Raw genomic sequence first — 24,307 nt, forward strand, 5'->3', positions numbered from 1 at the left:
AAGGCAATAATTTAATATAAATAATGCGATTAAGCTCGTAATTGTATTAACATGGATATCATACGCTGATTTTAATGTAGGTATTTATTTTAGCAATATATTGATTAAACTTTACCTCAAGTAAACGCAATAATTTGATATTTATAATGCAAGTAAGCTCATAATCGCAGTAATCATAATTGTAGTAATAGGTGTCAAACGATGATTTTAATAGAAGTATTTATATTGGGAATATAGCGATTAAGCTTTACCTCATGTAAACGCAATAGTTTGAAATAAGTAATGCAATTAAGCTCATAAACTTCATATCTTAATTGTGAAAAGTCATTATATCTTAGGTGTCATACACTGATTTTAAATAAGCATTCATTTTGGCAATATATCGATTAAACTTTACCTCATGTAAATGCAATAATTTGATAAACAATGCAGTTAAGCTCATAATCCTATTAACATAGGTATCATGCGGTGGTTTTAATAGAAATATTTATTTTAGAAATGTAGCATTTAAACTTCCTCATGTAAAAGCAATAATTTGATGTAAATAATGCGAGTAAGCTCATAATCGTATTAACATGGGAGACATTTTGGATTTAAAGCTAAATATTTATTTTGGCAATATAGCGATTTAAACTTTACCACATGTAAACGCAACAATTTGGTAACGCGATTAAGCTCATAATTGTATTAACTTAGGTGCCATACACTGTTTTTAATAAAAGTAATTATTTCAGCAATATAGCGGTTAAAATTGACCTCATGTAAACACAATAATATCATAAAAATAATTCAGGTAAGCTCATAATCGCGGTAAGCATAACTGTAGTAACATAGATGGCTTGCGCTGATTTTATTTTAGTATTCATTTCGGCAATAGAGCGATTAAACTTTACGTCATGTAAACGCAATCATTTAATATAAAAAAAATGCAAGTAAGATCATAATCATTATTAACAGGCGTCGTTTAATCAAAGTATTAATTTTGGCAATAGAGCGATTCATTTACCTCATGGAAGTGTGATAATTTAATATAAATAATGCCATTAAGCTCATAATCGTATTAAAATAGGTGTTGTTCGCCAACTTTGAGCAATTCATTTTGGCATTATATCAATTAAACTACCTCATGTAAAGGCAATAATTTTATATAAACGTTACGATTAAGCTCATAATCAAAGCAAGCTTAATCTTATTAACATCGGTGTCGTACACTGATTTCAATCAAAGTATTCATTTTGGCAAATAAACATTTAAACTTTACCTCATGTAAGTGCAGAAATTTAATATAAACAATGTGATTATGGTCAGTTGGCATTTCTGTGTGTAGTTTGCATGTTCTCCCTGCGTTCGCGTGGGTTTTCTCCAGGTGTTTCGGTTTCCCCCACAAGTCCAAAGACACGTGGTACAGGTGAATTGGGTAGGCTAAATTGTCTGTAGTGTATGTGTGTGAATAAGTGTGTATGGATGTTTCTCAGTGATGGTTTGCAACTGGAAGGGCATCCGCTGCGTAAAACATGCTGGATAAATTGGTGGTTTATTTCACTTTGGTGACCCCAGATTAATAAAAAGACTAAAGGGATAAAGAAAATGAATGAATGAATGATTAAGCTCATAATTACAGTACGCATAATTGAAGTAACAACTCTCACTTTCTGGTTCCTGTATATACTCTGATTATGTTTATTATTATAGCACCGTGGTCCTGCGAGAGACAATGTTTCGATCCACTTTGTCCACGCGTGGAAGAACGATAAAAAAAACTCAACTTGAACTTGGAGTCATGCGTTTATGGTCTTTAAAGTCACCATGAACCGGAAGCTGCAACCATTTTTTTTTTTCATATTGTGACGCAGTTCCCAGAGAAACTGAATATTAAATGAGAAAACACTGGGCGTGGCTTGTTTTTTTCTACTGTGAGCTGATTGGATGTAGTAAAGTAGACATTTCAGAAAGATGGGGGAAAAGGGTTTGGTGAGAGTTATTACAACCTAACAGACTCCTCCCCCTCACCATTTCTGATTGCTGTCAACTGACAGCTGGAGGGGCGTGGTTTAGTATATATCTGAGACTTTATCTAAAGACAAACGGGAAGTGCATTATCAGTTTTCAATTAAAGATTACCAAGGCAGACTATTTTTTTTTTAATAACATGCATTGTTTACCACAAAACTAGTAATGTGAGCTAACATAATCATAAGGTTAGTTTTGATGTCATGTGTAGTTTAAAGGGCCCGTATTATACATATTTCTATTCTTTTCTGTAACGTTGTCTGCTTGTGTTTGTTTGTTTCACCAAAAACATAATTTAGTTTTACATTACTTTCCACCCACCTTTCTTTTTCTCCTCTTTTTCTTTTGTTTTGTTGTTCTGAAATGTCAGATTCAAGGACCATCCCACCCTGAACGAGCGCTATCTGCTGTTACATTTGCTGGGCAGGGGTGGATTCAGTGAAGTCTACAAGGTAATTTATTAAACGGATATAGCCTGATATGTACAGAACATTGAGAAAGAAACGGATCGTTTGATTCCTCCTTCTGCTCTACAGGCGTTTGACTTAATTGAGCAACGGTATGCTGCTGTGAAGATTCATCAACTCAACAAAAACTGGAGAGAGGAGAAGAAAGAAAATTACCACAAGTATGATCCCCTTCTTTGATGTGTCTGCATAAATATACACACAGTGGTATATAAATTCATTTTTTTCTCAATGTACACACAGCACCCCATATTGACAGAAAAACACAGAATCTTTGACATTTTTGCACATTTATTAAAAAAAAAACTGGAATATCACATGGTCCTAAGTATTCAGACCCTTTGCTCTGTATTTAGTAGAATCCCCCTTTTGATCTAATACAGCCATGAGTCTATTTGGGTAAGATGCAACAAGTTTTTGGGGGTCCCCAGAATTTGGGGATCCTCTCCCATTCCTCCTTGGAGATCCCCTCCAGTTCTGTTAGGTTGGATGGTAAACGTTGGTGGACGGCCATTTTTAGGTCTCTATAGAGATTCTTAATTGGGTTTAGGTCAGGGCTCTGGCTGAGCCATTCAAAAACAGTCACGGAGTTGTTGTGAAGCCACTACTTCATTATTTGTGCTTAGGGTCATTGTCTTGTTGGAAGATAAACATTCGACCCAGTCTGAGGTCCTGAGCACTCAGAAGGTTTTTGTCCAGAATATTCCTGTACTAAGCCGCATTCATATTTCCCTTAATTGCAAACAGTCGTCCTGTCCCTGCCGCTGAAAAACACCCTCACAGCATAATCCTGCCACCACCATGCTTCACTGTTGGGACTGTATTAGACAGGTGATGAGCAGTGTCTGATTTTTCTCCACACATACCGCTTAGAATTAAGGCCAAAAAAGTTTTATCTTGGTCTCATCAGACAAAAGAATCGTAATTCTCACCATCTTGGAGTCCTTCAGGTCTTTTTTTTTTTTTTTTTTTAGCAAACTCCATGCAGGCTTTTATGTGGCCATAAAGCCCTGATTGGTGGAGGGCTGCAGTGATGGTTGATTTTCTATCAACTTTCTCCCATCTTCCGACTGCATCTCTTTAGCTCAGCCACAGTGATCTTTGGGTTCATCTTTACCTCTTTCATCAAGGCTCTTATCCCGATAGCTCAGTTTGGCCAGATGGCCAGCTCTAGGAAGGGAAATGCATTGTGAGCTGTAAGGTTCAATTCAATTCACCTTTATTTGTATAGCGCTTATACAATGTAGATTGTGTCAAAGCAGCTTCACATAAAAGGTCATAGTAAATTGGACCAGTGTAGTTCAGTTTGTAGTGTTTAAGTTCAGTTCAGTTGAGCTCAGTTCAGTGTGGTTTAATAATCACTACTGAGAGTCCAAATATTGAAGAGCAAATCCAACGATGCACAGCTCTACAGACCCCAAACCATGCAAATCAGTGGCGACAGCGGAGAGGGAAAAAAACTTCACTAAATGGCGAAGTGAAGAAAAAAAACCTTGAGAGAAACCAGGCTCAGTTGGGCACGATCATTTTAATTTCTCCGCTGGCCAAACGTCTTGTGCAGAGCTGCAGTCTCAGTGGCGGAGGCTGGAAGCTGGCCTCAGCGAAGACTCGTCTGTCTCTGGAGCGTCACAGGAATCAGTCTCATGTTCTCCACTCTTCCATGACCACCACAGTAGCTGCTCAGGATACGGCCTGGTCTAGGATATGGAAACCTTGGGATCATCTCGTCGTTGGTCTTGGATCGAATCAGTGACTCTGCATAGTCTGAAGGCCTCTGGAAGAGTATCCCCAGGTGGAAATGGAGAATGAAGAAAATAATTAGCGTAGCTGCTGTTCATAGTGTATATCAACAAGATGATAAGGTAAGGTCTTATATAGACTGGTGTGTGGCTTTCCTAATTAAGTCCAATCAGTATAATTAAACACAGCTGGACTCAAATGAAGGTGTAAAACCATCTCAAGGATGATCAGAAGAAATGGACAGTTAAGACCATCTGATTTTTTTCTGTTTTAATCTGCTAAAATGTCAACAATTCTGTGTTTTTCTGTCAATATGTGGTGCTGTGTGTACATTGAGGAAAAAAATGAACTGATTATTTTAGCAAATGTCTGTGAAAGAGTGAAGTGTAAGTGGGTTAATATGTACTTTTAATTTACTATATATTGCACATCTATTTCATGTAAATGAATGTATAAAATCAGTATCTTATAGAGTCTCTTCAGTTATAGTCTTTGACTGTTTGGATTTTGGAGCCAAAAAAGTTGAGAAGTTCTAGTAAGCTCTTTTTATTTTCAAGCCAGTTCTCTTCTGTAATGTGAGATGGATACGTGCAGGACTGTAGGCTCATATTGTGCTGTTGGGACATTGTTATGTAGGGGTGTATTTCCATGCCATTGGTATTCTGTACAGTAGTGTAAATGTCTGGAAATCTGCTTCGTCTGTCTCTTCGTCCGCCTGGGTCTCACCTCTGTTGCCCATGGTAACCTGTGCCTCTGTTCTCTGCAGACACGCCTGTCGGGAATACCGAATACATAAACAGCTGGATCATCCCAGAATAGTTAAACTGTACGACTACTTTTCACTGGACACAGACACGTGAGTTCCAGCCTTCAGTTCATCTGCATTATTATATCTAACGATTTTAATGTTAATTTTTGTGAGTGTAAATTTATTTGGGTTAATTTATTTTTGCATCATGTCTTAAGTTATGAAGTTGTTATTATTACACGGCTGTCTGGAATGCTCTATTCTGATTGGTCATTTGCAGCGCTCCAAGGTATGCTGTTCTGAGATAACAACCGCTAAATAACACAGGCTCATTCTAGAACTTCGAATTACCGTCAGTGAATATGTTCAAATCCATATGCTTGCATCCACATTCATATGTATCTGCTTGACTGTCGCTAGGGTTGTTTCGATACCGATACTAGTATCGGAAATACTCGTCGATGATGCGACAATTCTGCCATTTGTATCGGCGAGTATTTAAAACCATAAACCGATCTGACACCATCTTTTTAAACGACACGTATGCCCGCTACCGTTTGCCTAACACTGAAAATGCAGTCAGTTCTTTTTCTTCTTCTTCTATTTTTCAATATTTTTCATGTTCATTTTCTATATGTCATTATTTTAGCACCGATATTTATACAGATATACTGTAATACTTTTTTTTTTTTTGTTTACTGTGTTTGATTTGTGGCTAAACTTGTTTCCGTAGAGTAAATAATATTATTGTTAAATGTCTGATAATAAAAATACTGTACTTTACGCTATGTATTTGTTCATATTTTATTAATGGATAAGTCAAAAGCATACCATGAATTAACTCTGTTAATATATACAGGGCTAGTTTCCACAGATACACACCCCTGTATCATTTCAGTACTCAGTATTGGTAAGGAAAAAGCTTATCAGAACATCTCTGTCTGTCGTGCTGTGGTTTTTGACAGTTTAGGGCCGTCTTGTGAATCAATAAAACATAGATTAGTATTTGCAATATTCAGCTAGATTTGTTGCTGTCAGCTTTGTGTTTTTGTTAATTTGGTGCCATCTTGTGACCAAATAATGCACAGGTTAGATTGTACTCTGTCAGCTGTTTTCATTTCTGGCCACTTTGCTATTAATTAAAGATTTGTTAAACTATTATGGCTCATAACAATGTTTTGTGGCCAGTAGATGTGTGATAAGCAGGGTAAAGTACATCTAGGAATGTTGTTTTCACAGAATAAAGCCTTTTAGTCTTATAGAAGAGTGCACTGCTTTGCGTTGGGCTGCCGTCAAGCCTGCTAGGCTTTATGTTGGGCATAAATTACAAATCGCAGAAAGCCTGACAAGCTTTTTGGCTGCTCGACACCTGTTGCATGTATTTTATAATGCCGTATTATGTATACATTTAGCTTATTAAATATTTAAGTAAACGCAAAGCTGACAGAAATTAAATCAGCTAATGGAGTATACACTAACCTGCGCATCATTCAGTGTCTAAATGGCACCAAAAGTCAAAAATGTGAAGCTGACAAAAACAAAACCATTGTAATGAAACATATACTACTATGCAACATATTCATTCACAAGATGGCGCCAAACAGTCAAAAACCACGACTTGACTCGAGCAGATACATATGAATGTGAATGTACAGTAAGCATAAGGAAGTGAACCGTATTCACTGATGGTCAAGGTGATAAGAAGATCTTATAACGTAGAGCCTGCTTTATTTAGCGGTTGTTATTTAGGAATAACATACCTTGTAATGTCACGACCGACCATTCAGAATCGGGTTTTCTGGACAGCCATGTAGTAATCTGCGATAACAACCTCCTGGATTCACTTTATCACTATCATATTTTTTTCTATATTGATCTTGCCATGAAATAACCTTAAGTTGCTGATGTGGCAATAAATAAACAAACACCAGAGTTACATGAGGTGTTTTGCTTTTCTGCAGGTTTTGTACCGTTTTGGAATACTGTGAAGGAAACGATCTGGATTTCTACTTGAAACAGCACAAGCTGATGACTGAGAAAGAAGCTCGCTCTATCGTCATGCAGATTGTGAACGCTTTACGATACCTGAATGAGATCAAGCCACCTATAATACACTATGACCTCAAACCTGGTGAACACTCACTTTTTTTCTCTCTCTTCAAAGCTCTGTGATACGATATGTTGTTATTTATGTTCAAATCTGCTACTTTTTATTTTGTTTTTAGTAACCATGCATTTTTTAGGATTTTTTTTAAAGAATAGTTGCAATATTGTTTGAAAATACATATTTGTAGAAATGTTAATGTCTGTACTGTCTTAATTCATTACATCTGTGCTGAATAGAAGTGTTAAAGGTATAATAGGAGATCTTTGAAAATGCTAATGTTAGACTGATAGCACTGAAAACCTACATCCCACTTTGCAAATCCCCATTCAAATGCATTCCTCATGAATGCTCACTGGACAACATTACTACAATATATCAAGCAATATTCACCAGAGAAAAAACGTTATAGTACAGTAAGTGATTACAATATCAAGCCATTAAAGATGATGTCTTTGGTACTCTGATTCCAGGAGAAAGTTCAATTTACACAGCAGAAGCTTATGCAATAAATGTGGCTTTAGATCCAATGGAAAGGACACATCATCGTAACTTTTTAATCTGCACAGATTCCAAATCCTGTCTTCAAGCACTTGAAGTGTGAACACCCCATAATGTCCATGATTTTAAGAAAATGACAACACTAGAAAATCAGAAGTTCAACATTATCTTCTGTTGGATTCCAGGTCAAATGGGACTACGTGGAAATGAGCTGGCAGATGAAGCTGCAAAAAACGCTATCTCCTTGAATGTGACCGAATGTTTAATTCCTCCCGATGACTTGAAACCCACCATCAATTTGTAGATAAACAAAACATGGCAAAGAGAATGGGACGACTGCATCAACAACAAATTATGAAATTAACCATAAAATAAAAGAAAGACATTTAGCAAATGATAATTTTGAGACCAGGCATGATCAGACGGTCTATACCAGATGTCAAATTGGACATTCTAGGTTGACACATTCATATTATTAAATAACGAAGAATCACCTAAATGTAATAACTGCCAGACTGCTCTTACCATCAAACATCTTTTGTTGGAATGTAGAAGCTTAAATTCCATTAGACAATTTTTATAAGGAGAGCACTTTGATGGACATTTTTAAAAAGGTACCACCAGGAAAAGTTTTACATTTTTCTTTATCAAAAATAGAACTGAAAATTCATATTTAGCTTTGAATAATTTTTTTTTGTGAATTTTATCTATTTATATATTTGTCCAAGTAACTTTTTTTAGTATAATAATAAATACGAATTTGTTTTTATCATGTAATATATTAATGTATATCCATTAGGCCACGAAATAGCCATAAGTTGCTGCTGTGGCAATAAATATGTAATAAATAAACAAACAATATCAAGCCAAAAAAAATGAAGGCAGTTTGTTGATATTTGTCTGTGATTCTCTGTTTAAACCACATCTGTGAACACACCGATGGCGTAACCTTTTCTGTGCAAACAGAAGTATGCAATTTCATATTTTGACAAGCAGGTAGAGCGGCCTATCATTGTTCCGACCGAATGTTTTGATTGGACCAAGTTTTCTTGGTTCCACAGGACATTCTAAAACATCTAAATACATTTGATCATTACATTAAAGATCTTCAGCTCTAATCTTAATAATAAGCATGTAATAATCCTAAAAAGGGTGAATTGTTACACTAAAGTGTGTTGAATGTGGTTCGTCTACAGGCAATATTTTACTGGTTGATGGAACGGCATGCGGAGAGATCAAGATCACTGATTTTGGACTGTCTAAAATCATGGACGACGACAACTATGGAGTGGATGGGATGGACCTGACGTCTCAGGGAGCTGGCACTTACTGGTAAACACTCGCAAATGTCCTCAAATCTTAACCATCGACCCTGAAATCCTGTCGCTCAGCTGTGTGTTGTTGTGTCTGTAAGGTATCTGCCCCCCGAGTGTTTTGTGGTGGGCAAAGAGCCACCGAAGATCTCCAATAAGGTGGACGTCTGGTCTGTCGGTGTCATATTTTTCCAGTGCCTCTACGGAAGAAAGGTGAGGGGACGTTCTGTGCATTTATGGGATTTTTCAGGGTGTCCACTGGGTCTTTAGATGTCTTAAATTACGAAAACTAAATTTTAGGTCTTAAAAATGTCTTAAATCATTTTAAACAGGTCTTAATTTTCCATGCAGTCACCAACAAACCATCTCAAAACACTTTTAGCAAAACTCTATTTACCTCTATATACCAATAATTTTCTTCCTCACGATAACATTTGCAAGTTCTCCATGTGTTTATCTTGTATGTGGTGAGGACACTGACCATTGTACGTTTAGTTTATTACAGTTTTTAAAGCTTGTCAAATATGTTTTTTTAAGTGAATGTATACAAATATACACAAGGTTTTCTTGCTTTGTCAGGTTAATTAAACATTGGGCTTAGAAATAAGTCATTTGTAATTTACAAATAGTAATTTTTTGATGAGTCAACTAAAAATCCTTAGGGTTAAGCCCATGTATAAATCTGAAATTTCATTCATAATGGTCTTAAAAAGTCCTAAAATTGACGTGCTCCACTGTGTGGTTTGGTTTAGTTGGGTACAGTACGGTATGGGTCACCTTTATCAGACTTGTGTCTCCACTGCCAAATAGTAGCAGTGGTACCCTTTTGGTAGGCGTGGTATTCAACAGAAAGTTGCAGGCGACATCATTCTCACTCGAGGAAATGTCAAACCATATGGGTTGTTCACATATCATATGCAAAAACAGATGCTTTATACACATAAATAGGCTTACTTGTGTATAAATGTTCGTTTACAACCTTTCTATGAACAGGATTTGATTATAGCTGCAGATCAATAATAATGTGAAATGGCCTACTGTAACATCTGAGGCGATATAAAATAAATTAAAAAACATATATGAACTCATACAGACACTTACAGTCTCTGAAATGTTACCAATGACAAAAAATACCCAAAACATAGATTTAGGCAGGGCCTTATTTGGGTTTAAAAATGATATGAGACAGATACAATCAGTACCGTATATCTTGGGCCAGACAGAATCTGCGGACATTTTTTGCTATTTCTGCTGAGAATTTTGTTAGAAATTTGTGGATTTATGCGGAATGATTTTAGGAGTATCATAACTAAACTTAATATATGAAATAAAAAAACAACAACACATTTTTAACTGTTATTTAATGTTTACAATGCAAATCCAATAAGATCCACTTATTTGGTAAACAAAGCAAGTCTCTCATATCTATTAAAAGAAAGAACATATTACTTGACAAACTGTATTGTAAATAAATCATATGAACATTTTAATATTACTATTATTATTATTATATCACAATAATATTAGTGAAATGAATTTAAAAATGAATTAAATGTAAATTTACACACGTTTACACAACTAAATGCATAGACTCTCCGCACGCGCAGATTCCTACTCGTATCTTTATTCCTCACCAGAACATCTAACGTTAACATTAAAAAGTCATTCTGAGTTCATAATAGTCCAAAAGGTGATAATAATAGTTAAACATGGCACTTTGTTCATGTTTAGGTTGCTGAAAGAATCATTTGCTCCTGTTTTTTTTCAAGCTTCTCCTTTGCTTTTTTGTTTTTGCGTCTCTCACGTTTGTCCGTTTCTAAAATGATGTCAGAAGCACTTCAATAATCACACGCACGTTATTATCATCAACTAAAGTTTGCTATTTCAAATATAGAAGTGATGTGAGTGTACGTGAGCTAGGCATGGGCCGGTATAAGTTTCTGACAGTATGATAACCTTGGAATATAAAAATATCATGGTATTGTGATTACCAAAATAGGTTCTTTTTAAGTGTCTGGGTAAAAAATGACAACTATTTTTCCCCAATGAACATAAAATATTGTATATTATGAAACATTTTAAATATTTTGGACCAGTAGCTTTTGATGTGGAGGTTCCTTTTTTGTTCGAGGTACTGTTGCCCTAAAAAATGAAATAAAATGGGTGTGAAAAACATGTAAAAAATAAAACAAAACCAATATTACACATACAATATTACACACAATACTACACACAATTACAACACAATATTACACATATCTTAGGAACGCTAAAACAGATCATTTTGGTAATCCCATCACTGTGGTAAACCAGTTATCGTCCTATACCTAACGCGAGCTCTCTAGAGTGAGTGTAACCACTCACACTTTTAGACGCCGTTGTAAACGACAACAGGACACACGGCAGATTTTGTTCTTCTTTTCGGCTTTGTAGCTGTTCATCAAGATCACAACAAGGTAGATCATGGCTCATTCTTGAATGTGTATAGTATTACGGTGTAATGTCTTGGCTGTGTTTTTAAAAATGGCGCTTCCTTTGTTTTCATTCTCCTGACTTGTGCACGAGCTAGTGAGTGTCTCTGGAAACCATAGCGATCAGCTGTGTGTCTTGCTCCCCCTTTTGGTACCCTTTTGTAGTGCTAGGTACCCTTTGGAATGGGTGCCCAAATGGTGGTAAAGGGACAGTTTGCTTTAGCATACCGAACCATACCAATCAGTGGACACAGGTCATCGATGTAAACTGCAGAAACTCATTCATTTTGTGCAATTTTTTATTTTAGATGATGGTCAGTTTAACCATGCAATTCTTTTTCCCCAGCCATTTGGCCACAACCAGTCCCAGCAAGACATCCTTCAGGAGAACACCATCCTGAAAGCCACGGAGGTTCAGTTTCCCTCCAAACCCGTCGCCAGCAATGAGGCCAAGGTCAGATTTTCTTTTAAGAATAATCAGAATATGTAATGCGCTCTATCAAACTGCATGGGGAGATTCAACAAATGGTAATAATAAACGTTTACAAAGTGCTGTAATACTTTAGAAAATCATGAATATATATAACCATATATAATCATAGCAATATATAACCATGCCTAATATCAGATGGCTAGAGAGTGATAGAAATTGTTAAAATGTTGGTGTCTGTGATGCAGCAAGTCCAGGGACTGTTGTGTCACTTTAATGTGTGATATGACTAAAAAGTGGTCATAAATGCAATCTGACACAATGGCACAAGTCATAAAAATCTAAAACAGACCTGAAACGGTAGGGATTAAGCCAAAGGAAGGCTGTATAACTCTTATTGTTATTAACGATCTTAGTTTCTCGCAGATTTCACTCCCTGGTGCATCTCACATCATGTACCTCACTCGGGACATGTGTTAGGGCTTCCCCTACCGTAATGCACCTAAAACACAGATTGCCGTAAAACTCATCAATGGCAGGGAAGCATTTTCTCTCGTTAACTGCAAGAAAAGAGTTAAACGAATGCATTTATCGAATTGGCGGACATTATAATACCAGCCGTACATGTAAAGCACAAATAATGTCCTTCAATTCGGTCACGTCATGCAGCCGTCATCCTTGAATCAATCTCCATTATTGTAAGCTTCTTGCTGTTCTGTCTGTTCCACTGCTGCATGTGTTAGATGTTTCCCACGTAATTTTGCAGTCTGAAGCGCGTCAAATGCAGGAAATGCCCAGTTCACGCCACAGGATGCCTAATCAAATCTTGAATTGACTTCACATGTAAATCAGTCGTGCTTCATCTGCGTTTTACGGTGGCCGGGAAGTGCAAAACAACATTACAAAGTGTGAAACACTTTTACAAAGCTCGAGACAAATTTACATTTTGAAAAACATTTTTAGCTATCGTAAGACACAATTACATAGGAAAAACGATATTACCAAGGACGAAACAAATTTACATTTTAGAAAAACAATTAACAAGACGCAAAACACTTACAAGTGCCCAAACAAATTTACAATTACAGATTCTTTACGGAAAGGGGATGTACCACACACTGGAAGTGATGCGGGGAAAAGTGTTGTTGTTGGTGAGCGCGGTAAATTCGTTCTGTGGAGTACATGGCGTAAATAAAGTTTATGGTGATAGAACGTGGACTGCGGTTGAGTATTGTTTTGTGGTAAACGCATGAACAGCTTAACGCGGTTTTGCTTTACGTGTGGTCGGTGTTTGGAGATTCTAAAGGACATGGACCAGACGGAAACACCAGACATGCTCAACGTGTTCAATATTTTAACAAGGGCCACTCGTACGCTGTAATCGGACATGATGTCAAGTATACACGGTGTAAACATCTGCTTGAGGACTCTTAAAAGTAAACTGAAGGAAGCCAGTGTTACAGTTTAACTGGTGTGTCTGTGTTAACTGGTGACCCTTTCCAGATGTAAACTATTCACGTTAGCAGATTAGCAGATTCGTCACTATTTCACAGCAACAAAACATGCCCATACCAAATAAATATCCTTATTACATGGTGTCAGTGTCATTGTAAACATTATTAACTTTAATATTTCTGTGGCAGAACAGTAAATAACCTAAATTAATGTAAAGAAATAATTCTAATTGACATGTCATCAACGGGATTCAAACCCAAGTCAAAAGGTTCCACGCGAATATCAATCGACCTAACTGAGCTATTCAGGACTACATGTTGAGGTCAGTTTCGATATCTTTATCAGTCAACATATGCCGTGCTTTGATTGTTCCATGTACTCACGTTTACATGTTTCTACATACTCTCACGCTGATATTTTCTCAGAATAGCTCAAACCATGATTTTTATAGTTGTAGACTCATGATAACCTGTGTCTACAAAGTCACACACGCTGATATTTTCCGGTGTGTAGTACATTCCGGGTCACTTCCGGTGTGTGGTACATTCCCTTTCCGTAAGGAATCTGTCATTGTAAATTTGTTTCGGGAAATGTTTTGCGTCTTAATTGTTTTTCTAAAATGTAAATTTGTCTCGAGCTTCGTAAACGTGTTTCACACTTTGTAATGTTGTTTTGCACTTCCCGGGCACCGTAGCGTCTTCTTACTGCACAGGCTGCAAAACACTTCCGCCTCGCTTCTATGTAATGTAATGATTGTGAGGGCACAGGTGAGACGTCATTATTTGAGAGACACTCAAATGCATCACGTGCGCTGCGTATCTAAAGTCTACAAGTCATGTGAAACGATTAATTCCAAACTGAAATAAATATAATTTGATTATTTGATTATTCAACTTTTTTGCTATTATTTTGCGTTTAATTAAGAGTTTTGCAGGATCCCAAAAATGATTTTGCGTTGAATTCAGCGATCGCGGAATCGGGAAAAACTAGAGGGTCTGACTTCTAATGTATGAAAATGTTATTGTGACATGTTTTGTTGTCGTTGTTTTTGCAGGCGTTCATCCGCCGGTGTCTTGCCTACAGAAAAGAGGACCGCTTTGACGTGCACCAGCTGGGCAGCGACTCCTACCTGCTGCCGCACATCAGACGGGCCAGTTCATCAGGAACACTGGCACCAAACGCCACCTCCTATTGACCCCCGACCGACCGCCAGCGTCCCAAATGCAGGATATGGACCACGAACAATTAGCAGTCGCCCACTTCCTGCACTTCAGAACGTTCGTGTTGAATTATCATGCTTTGGTTTACAGACAGACAGACGTGTTCGGAAAGAAAATGAAGTGAAAATAAGAAGCGCGAATATTTCGAATGTCACAATAAAAGTCAATGAAGTAAAAATGACGACTCGATAGGGCACAGCTACTGTTAGGAACTTTCAAATGTGACTGTTGTCGTTAGGGTTTTCACACCGTTGCCTCCTCGTTCAAAGACCTGGCAAAAAAAAAAAAACAACTAACCCGCTATCAATTCCCAAGGTCTCGCTCGATTACACATTTACGTTCAGAGTTACTGTAAGCAGCCTACAAAGGCTTCATTCTTCACTCTGTAGTAATGTTACGTGGTACAGACAACAGTGTTAGCTTTCCTTGCTTTTGTTCAACTAGCTATGAGAATGTAATTCTAGCATACAGAGAGCGGCACACTAAGGCGCCCAGGCCGCATATTAATGTCCAATGCACAAAATAACCAAATGTAGACGAATGGCAAAATGTACAGACTCCTATGCAGGACGAAATTTCAAGTATCCCCCCCGCCCTTTCCCCCTGGAGAATTCATGTATATTTTGTTGTACAGGACTTAATTTCGTATATTAACTCTCAGCAGACCCATTCTGTACAGACGTTTAACATTTTGGCTTTTCTTCTTGTACATTTGCTTCCCTGGTGTGTGTTTGATTTTGCTGCTTAAATGTTGCTCTTTTTCAAAGCCGCTGTATAATGTACTTTTGGTTATAAATTGTACAGTCCTGTTAAAAGAATTGCAAATAAATGCCAGGAAGCTCAGTTTGGTGTGTCGTTTATGGTTTAGCGGTCTGTAGCGCCACCCAGTGACCTTTTACAGAAAGTACATGTGTCCGGTGTTGGGTGGGATTCATAATAAAGTGACTTGCTACTGTTATTAATTTAGATTTTTACTTAAAAATAAAGGGATTACTTTTCATATTTGGGTAATTTAATTACGCTTATAATAGAGTTATTTAAAATACTGTACAAAAATTCTAGAGTTCGGTGTAAATCACTTCAGTGATGCAGAATAGTTGTATTTTTTTTTTTTTGTTATATGACTTTATTAGGCTAAATAATTCTGTTTTTCTGCTAAATTGCACATTCTCAGGAAAACATTAGGAAAGTTATGTCAAAATATGAAATGTGTTAAATATTGGGAACATTAATTTGGAAATATGTCATATTTTAATCCGTATTATGTTTAAAACTTGTGTAAAAAAGTTTTGTTTGATTTAAATTTCAAACAGTTTCATATATATTGCCTCTGCATTAAGAATAAAGAAGCTGTAGGTGGTATTGAGTCAAGTTTTTTGAGTAATTGGATTACATTTCAGCTAATGTAATCAAAAAAGTAATGTAAATACAGTTTAATTAATTAATTATGAACTTATTTTAAGTAATTTACTCAACACTGCATTGGCCAAGTCAGAATTTATCAAATGCACAATATGATATACAACAAAATATGCTTGAGTTGCAGGGATATCGATGGTTCACATGTCGTTCATAACGAAGATTCAATCACAAATGAATCACTCCCTTCGTAACTTTGAAGTGAAAGGGGGTGTTTCAGGATGTATGGATCACTCATCCATCAATGTAGAAGATTATGTAATATTGAGATTTTGGTGATAAATAAATTTGCATACTGATCATCGGGAACATTACAGATCATAGATGCATGTAAATACAGTGCTCAGTACAATTGAGCACACCTCATTTTGAAAATGAATGTTTTGATCCATTTCTCAGTGAGTAAAGGTTTTATATTTCAGTACATTTAAACAAAACAGATTTATTAAACAAATATATTTATTAAACTAATGTTTTAGTCATTACGCATATTTAGAAATGGAAAGATAATACAATAAAATTAAAGCAAAAAATTGCAAAAAAAATTACAACCTACAAAATTTCAACAATTTTTTTTTTTTTTTTATTTCTCTTGATTTTTCCTTTTTTTTTAATTTGTATTTAGTATTTTTCTATAACGAATTTGGCTGTACTAGTTTTTGGACCATTATTGTAAGTTATTTTGTAAGACTAGCTCCAGATTTGGCTTTAGTACTGACTTATCTAATGTATATGCACAAATATAATATTGTAAAGCTTCGGATCCTATTCAAAATATGAATGTAAAAGAGTACATTCTTACAGGATATAAGCTGAGCACTGTATGTGAATATATTTCTGGCTCCTGATGGCCAATCTGCCAGTGCACTTTGGTCCCACATTCATTTTAAAGGATCGCTACCCTGTACCAAGATGACTGCTCTATTGACGCATTCCTTCAACAACAGTAGCGTAGGTGACATCTTGGGGGCAGCACGGTGGCGCAGTGGGTAGCCTTACAGCAAGAAGGTCGCTGGTTGGAGTCCCGGCTGGGTCAGTTGGCATTTCTGTATGGAGTTTGCATTCTCCCCGTGTTCACGTGGGTTTCCTCTTGGTGCTCCGGTTTCCTCCCAAGTCCAAACCCATGCGTTAGAGGAGAATTGAATAAGCTAAATTGGCCGTAGTGTATGTGAATGTGTGCAAGAGTGTATGGGTGTTTCCCAGTGTTGGGTTGCGGCTGGAAGGGCATCCGCTGTGTAAGACATGCTGGATAAGTTGGCGGTTCAGTCCGCTGTGGCGACCCCAGATTAATAAAGGGACTAAGCCGAAAAGAAAATGAATGAATGAACGAACGAACGTAGGGCCCCAAAATGTACAAGGCCGACCCAGCCCATGAGTCTGTCACGCCACTGTTTTTGACAGTTTGGCGCCATCTTGTGATAGAATAATACATCCGTCAGCCATTTTTATTTCTCTCAGGTTTGCGTTTTAAACGAACGAATAACTACAGCTCTGAACAATGTTTTCCGTCTACTTTTGATGTTTTGTGGCAAGCAGAGATGTAATGAATAAGATAAAGTCCATCCTCTAATACTTTATCCCTTATAATTGACACCAGCTCTATTCACCTTATTTTCTGCCGACGAGCGGGCGCAGCCATTTGAATCTTTTTGGCTCAGGACTTCCGGTCTCATTCACTTCCATTCATTTTTAGACGTTAAAAACTGCTCGTTACGCTGCTTGATGTTGCAAACTGATATTTTCTTAATATATTATTCTACTTGGTCTGTATAGTAATGCAAACATTTATTTGTAGAACGAGTAGTTTGACCGTTTTCTGCCGTTTATTATTCCTAGTCATTTCTCCCATAGGGGACCATAATCGGAAGTTCTAAAACAATCGCGAAAACGGGCGCACTTCCGCATTTTAGAATAAGGTCAATAGCTTCTGATGCTAGTTAAACACTGCAAAGCACTGTACATTCATGTGTTTTGAGTGAGCCGTGGAGCTGGAATCTGTTTCAAAAATCTTGAACGTGAAGCACTGGGATGCAGATCTTCTTCAGGAGCACCAAAGAGTCCTAAAATTAGGAACTCACAGATGCAAGTAGGTGAAGAAGATCCTTTACAACCTGGAGGGATGCAGATGAAGGTTGAAGTGAAAGTTTGCTCGTCTGAGCTTAGCCTTTTAGTTCATGCTTGTACTGTATATGTCTCAGACACTCAGAACTTCTATTTTTTTCCCATTGGGATGGAGACTCTAACTTCTGCTCTCTGAACGAATGTATGTCTGTTAGAGTCTCTTTCCCTGCGGGCTGGATTAGAAATAAAAGTATGGTTGCTGCTCTCCAGCCAGATTTCTGGAGCTTGCAGTTTAGTTTTTCTTTATTCTGATGATGGATTTGCATTAAAGGGAAGCTATTTTACCCCTTTTACAAGAGGGAAGGATGTCATCTTAGAATTATGAGGTTCTGTCTGACATTGTCAAAATTGAGTTATTGACATATTCTTATTAAATGACAGCTTATTTACATTATGGGATGCTTTTTTAGTTGTTGTTTTTTTATAGTTGTAAAGTTGTTTACATTTTAAGACTTTTAAAAAATAAAATAAAACCTTTGTTACACACATGCTGTTTGCTATGTGGAGTGCAAAAACTTTGAAGCTCAGTATCTCAAAATCATTCAGAACGCAGATAGAACCCAGATAAATCCAGCTAAAACCAGCTTGACCAGCCAAAACCAGCTATGTCCAGCTTAAAACAGGCTGGTTATGCTGGTTTTAGCTGGATTTAGCTGATCATTTCCCAGCCTGACCAGCTAAGACCAGGCTGGAAATGACTGGAAACCAGCCTGGAAATGGCCAAAACCCCTCTAAAACCAGGCTGGTCAACCAACTAAAACCAGCCCACCAGCCTAGGCTGGTTTAAGCTGGATTTTTCAGTAGGGTGTATATTTTTGTATTCTTGTTAAACGTTCCAATAAAATTCCATTAATAAATAAATAAATAAATAAACTATGATTAAGTAAAGATGGCTCAAGGCACTCGTACAGACGTTATCATCACTACTGATTTCACATCGTTCAAAGGAGGGATTGAGGAAGGGACAATAACTAGAAAACTAACGAGCAGAAGTCCTTCTCATTTTGGTCCACATCATCACTACTGTTTCGACTTGTAGAGAGGCTGTCATTCAGTATTTATCAAACACAGCGACAGAAAATAAAGAAGGGATGCCTATGTGGAGCACTTGGGGGCGCTGTTGCACTGGCTTTTGACAATCTGCTGCAACTGCACAGTGCACACGCTGATCCTTAGATTTTCTGCTATGCACATACACTGTAAACATTGTAGGTAGTATAGAATTCGATTGCCCTTTATTTACAATGTAACTAACAACTGAGTAATATTAATTAATTACTTGCTCAGACATGTGTAATGGAGGCCAGCTAGTAAGTGCTGTGCAGGTAAACCTCACTTCTCTGACCTCTAAAGGCGCTCTAGTGACAGGCGCTAGAGGCCATGGTCTTTAGCCTCCTTGTTAGAGCAACTGACTCCCATGCTGAAGGTTGCCGGTTCAATCTCAGCCTGGAGTGGGTTGGGTGGTGTAGGACCGGCGAGGTTACACATGTTTAGGGGCAGAATGCAGGTTAGGGTTAGTTGCATGTAATTAAACCTTAAAATAGTGTGAGGACTATCACAGTATCATCGTAATCTCACTATATCCCCTGAAAAAAAGACAAATTACTGGAATAAATTCATATTGATATGATTAAAACTTTAAAAGGACAGTTTGTTTCTCCCGAAAATGCAAATACTATAGAGATTTGTACATATAATGTTCATTTCACACGTGTCAAGTGCACAGCATACAGCTTTAGCCAGTAGTTTACTATATAAAAGTTCATAAATAGGATTAGATGTAGTCTATAACTAGTAAAGCTATAAAACAACATTTATTAAAAGTTGAATTAAACTGCTGCAATAAACTAGATGTATTTCGAACACAATCTCACGGCAATTCGTAACTTTTTGATTTAGTGGCTAATCCGTATGAATTCGGACGGTCTAATTTGTAGAATTTAGTATGATTTGCTCATCCTCCAATGATTGTTGGGTTTAGGGGTGGGGTTAGGTGCCACGCCTCCTTTTTAAAATCGTACCATTTCGTACCATAGATATATACATTAGATGTCGCCTGCCCTGTTGTTGTCTATTGGATGGAATGCGTCAATAGTGCCGCCATTTTAGTACAGGGTAGCGCTCCTTTGAAATAACTGCAGGACCAAGCTGCAGTGGAGGACTGTGGCCATCCAAAGCCAGAGATATACACATATACACATATATCTATGATCGGGAGTTTTCCCGGAGATCAGTATGCAATTTTTTTTAAATTACGAAACTTATAATTTTACATCACTTTTCTACATTGATGGATAAGTGATCGCTCAGGCATTTCAGACAAAAAGCACGTGTTTGTGTGTGTGGAAATGTGCTATCCTCCCTTCCTGTTAAATTTGATGTAATCCGTGTCCTGAAACACCTCCTTTCCTGCTTTCACTTCTCATACTGACGGAGGGAGCGATTCGTTTGTGAATGAATCTCCGTTATGAACTACTCGTTGACTTAGCCGTCAATAATACAAGTTTCTGGCACCGCAGCATCTTGTTGTCATATTTCATTTACATTGTTTGCTGATTTTATTAAACAAAATTAGCATAAGCTGAGTGTTTAGTCTGAGCTGGTGCTACTTTGCCTAATGGTGAATGCAGTAAGTGACCGTATTATCATTAATAACGTTACCTGTTTAGCACAAAAGTTCATAACAAACAAAAACGTAAAAAAATAAATCTTACCTGTGAAATGTTCTGCCTTTGTGCTTTGTTTGCTCGTTACTACACCCGTTGACAGCGCTAAAGTCCAGCATCTTCACGTTGGCACACTGTCTTGACTAGTGCGCTTTGAATGACATTTTTCCTGGGAGCACTGTACAAATATGGCGGCGCTATTGCTCAGGGTCCCTATGCGATGTCTAGTGTATATATCTATGATTTTGTACGACTTAACCTGTATGAATTCGTACGAATTAGCCACTAAACTGTTTCTGTTTATTGACTTGTGTAAATGTGTGTAAACTTATATTTATAATTTTTTTTATTAATAAATTTTATTAATATATTTATTATTTTTTTAATTTCAGTATTATTATTGACAAATATTAAAATGTTCATATGATTTATTTACAATACAATTCGTAAAGTAATATTTTCTGTTTCTGTTGTCTTTTAGTAGATATATCAGCCTCATCTCACGAGAAAACGTAAGTATTTTACGTTTTGACAGTTTAGTGGCTAATTCGTACGAATTCAGTCGTACCAAATTGCATGAATAATTGATCTATCTTCACACGTCTATTTACGTGTGAATAGCCAGCCTGATCTCACGAGAAAACGTAAGTATTTTACGTTTTGTCAGTTAAGTGGCTAATTCGTACGAATTCGTACGAGTTCAGTCGTACTAATTTGTACGATTTTAAAAAGTTAGCGTGGCACCTAACCCCACCCCTTAACCAAACCGTCATTGGCGGATTAGCAAATCATACTAAATTGTACAAATTAGATCATACGAATTAGACATTAAATCAAAAAGTTACGAATTGCCGTGAGATTGAGTAGGATATATTATATAAGAGACTTGCTTTGTTTACCAAATAAAGTGGATCTAATTGGATTTGCATTATAAACATTAAATAATAGTTAAAAAGGTATTACTTTTTATTTAATATATTAAGGTTTTAGTTATGATACTCCCAAAATCATCCACAGATTTTAACAAAATTCTGCGCAGAAATGACAAAAAATGTCCGCAGATTCTGTCTGGCCCTAATAATAACTCACATTATTAGCATTTAACACTGAATAAAGCACATGAGGTGTACCTGAGGTGATCATCCTGTTGTTTACCTGCGAGAAATAGAAGACGTTTCTAAAATATTAATTTCAGCTGTTGGTTATAACAAAAACTCAGTTTAATATGAGAAATATTCCTTCTATCACGTGTTGTTGTTTTTAATTAGAAAACGGTTCAAATCGGCCTTAAATCAGCCTTTAGACTCAACACTCAGGCACACTTATGTCAGTCTAGCAGCCTGCGCTTGCGTGGACTCGACAGAGGAGGAGCCAAAAAAAATGTTTTGAACCAGGAGTGCAATACCTAGTTCAACCACTGGGTGTCAAACTTACATAATGCACCTTTAAGCCCACTCACCTGTGCGATGCACACTACGAATTGCATGATGATTGTTTTTAAGATAGTGTTGTTGGACAATTCAACAGTTCAGTATTGATGAAACAGATGTGTCTTCATATGCTCTTAAAAATGGCGGGAGATTCAGCTGTTCGAGCAGTGTTTGCCGAGTCTTTCCACGAGGACAGATGGTCATTTTGACTTATTTTGTTTCTCTTAATGAATGATTACCATGTTCATCTACCATTGTGTTCATTCTTTACAGTTTCCCCAATGACAATTCTAAGTAATATCATGGTACTTTTGTGTTATTTCCAAGACAGACATCTTAGTTTGTCTTATGCTGTGGCTATCGAGGCAGAGCAGACGGAAAGTATTTCTGAATCTGCTGCCCACAGTCTGTATAGCACACCTGAGATGTGTGTGTGTGTGTGGGAACAGAGCCAAGCCGATTCTTTCCACTGCAGGTCTAAGTTTAATAATGCTTGTAATTGGAATTGATGGCTAAGGTAAGCTCTGCTATGGCTTTTAAGCTAATGTGAGAAAGTAGGATCTATTTTGGCTGTTTTCCACAAGGCAAAACCCATCAGACATTAAGGGGTAATAACTTTTACAGGTGTCCTAACAATAACCCTAACTAGAACTAGAAATATTTTTCAGCAACACACACATTACTATCTGTTCCATATTACTTTGTATTCATATATCATTATCTTCATACTTTGCTAAACCCATTGTATATAGTATTAAAGGAGAGCTATTGTGCAAAAATCACTTTTCTGAATATTTTAACCCAGCTGTGTGGAAACAGCCTGTGAATATAGCCAGCTTCTAATGGTGAAAATGTATTCATTTTATTTGTTATAATCACACTTGATGAAAACAGTCTGCAGAAACACTTTGATTGACATTCTCCCCTTTTGTACATGTCATCAGAGGGGGAAAGCCCCGCCCATTAGTGACCATATCATTAGCATAGGACATTAGTCTTGTTTTTGAATCTGCCACTATGATGACACACAGGCATTTGTAGCTCCACCCTCTTTTGAAAAAGAGCACAATCTCTTATTTAATTAATTAATAACACGACCTAATAATAAACAATAATTGTACAGCATCTGTTAATCATAATTGAATATTTACTACCGCATTATTAAAATTAGATTAGCGACAACTTTATTTTCATCAACTAATTTAAACAAATATAAATAAATACTGTAATAAATGTATAGTTCATTGTGTGTTCGTGTTAACTAAAATAAATGAACTAATATTATTATGTGGCTGGCTGGAATACTGGATTCTGATTAGTCTGTCACTTCATTCCAAGGTATGATATTCCAACACAATCTCACGGCAATTCGCAACTTTTTGATTTAGTGGCTAATTTGTATGAATTCGTACGATCTAATTCGTACACTTTTGTACGATTTGCTTATCCCCCAATGACGGTTGGGGTTAGGAGTGGGGTTAGATGCCACGCCTTCTTTTTAAAATCGTACAATTTCGTACGACTGAATTCGTATGAATTAGCCACTATACTGACAAAACATAAAATACGTAAATTTTCTCGTGAGATCAGGCTGGTTATTCCCAGATAACAACCGATGAAACTTCAAATCATCTTGACTGTCAGTATGTATATATATACAACCAATTTGGCACTCTAGGCAAGATTTCAGGTGGCGCCCCATCGCATCACATTAAATTCCATTGCTACTTTACATATAAGAAACTTAATATCTTTGTTTTGGCCATTCTTTTATTTAAATAAAACAATTGTACATTCAATATACTTAGAAAGAAGGATTTGCAATGGTGGGACTGAGAAACCTGAGCAGCGCATGAAGTTTTGTTGACCCATCCAACAAATAAACACTGTGTAGCAGGTAAAATCTAATTATTCAGAAGAGCAAGGGGGGGGGGGGGCGTCTTAGGCAATTACACTCTATTATTATTAATATTACTACTACTTCTACTTACTTGGCTTTGCTATGCAGTTAAATTAATGTGGGCTTATTATATACTGAAGTCATAATACCAACTAGTTTCATGAGCCCCAACACCAAACACACACAAACACCCCAGAGAAATAGAGGTCCTATGGCTGAGAGAGACACTGCTTGCATGAAAACCACTTCTCGATTATAGTATTGCACATTTTATTGTCAGTAACGGTAATGACGTTGTAATGGGGGAAACAG

At 36.9% G+C, this 24,307-nt stretch overlaps 1 protein-coding gene across 5 annotated transcripts in view; it reads left to right on the forward strand.

Annotated features, from left to right (window-relative positions):
- The window catches only part of tlk1a (tousled-like kinase 1a), a 64,585-nt gene extending 49,283 nt beyond the window's left edge, over positions 1 to 15,302 (forward strand). For all 5 annotated transcript variants that reach the window (XM_056464680.1, XM_056464683.1, XM_056464682.1 and 2 more), the window contains 8 exons: positions 2,381 to 2,462; positions 2,547 to 2,638; positions 4,984 to 5,073; positions 6,927 to 7,096; positions 8,767 to 8,902; positions 8,985 to 9,096; positions 11,701 to 11,808; positions 14,294 to 15,302. In XM_056464680.1, coding sequence (XP_056320655.1) covers positions 2,381 to 2,462; positions 2,547 to 2,638; positions 4,984 to 5,073; positions 6,927 to 7,096; positions 8,767 to 8,902; positions 8,985 to 9,096; positions 11,701 to 11,808; positions 14,294 to 14,434 — 931 coding nt within the window. In that variant the 3' untranslated portion in view covers positions 14,435 to 15,302. The remainder of the gene's footprint in view (positions 1 to 2,380; positions 2,463 to 2,546; positions 2,639 to 4,983; positions 5,074 to 6,926; positions 7,097 to 8,766; positions 8,903 to 8,984; positions 9,097 to 11,700; positions 11,809 to 14,293) is intronic.
- Positions 15,303 to 24,307: the final 9,005 nt, after the last annotated feature.

Source organism: Danio aesculapii, chromosome 9, assembly GCF_903798145.1.
Source record: "Danio aesculapii chromosome 9, fDanAes4.1, whole genome shotgun sequence".
Lineage (NCBI taxonomy): Eukaryota > Metazoa > Chordata > Actinopteri > Cypriniformes > Danionidae > Danio > Danio aesculapii.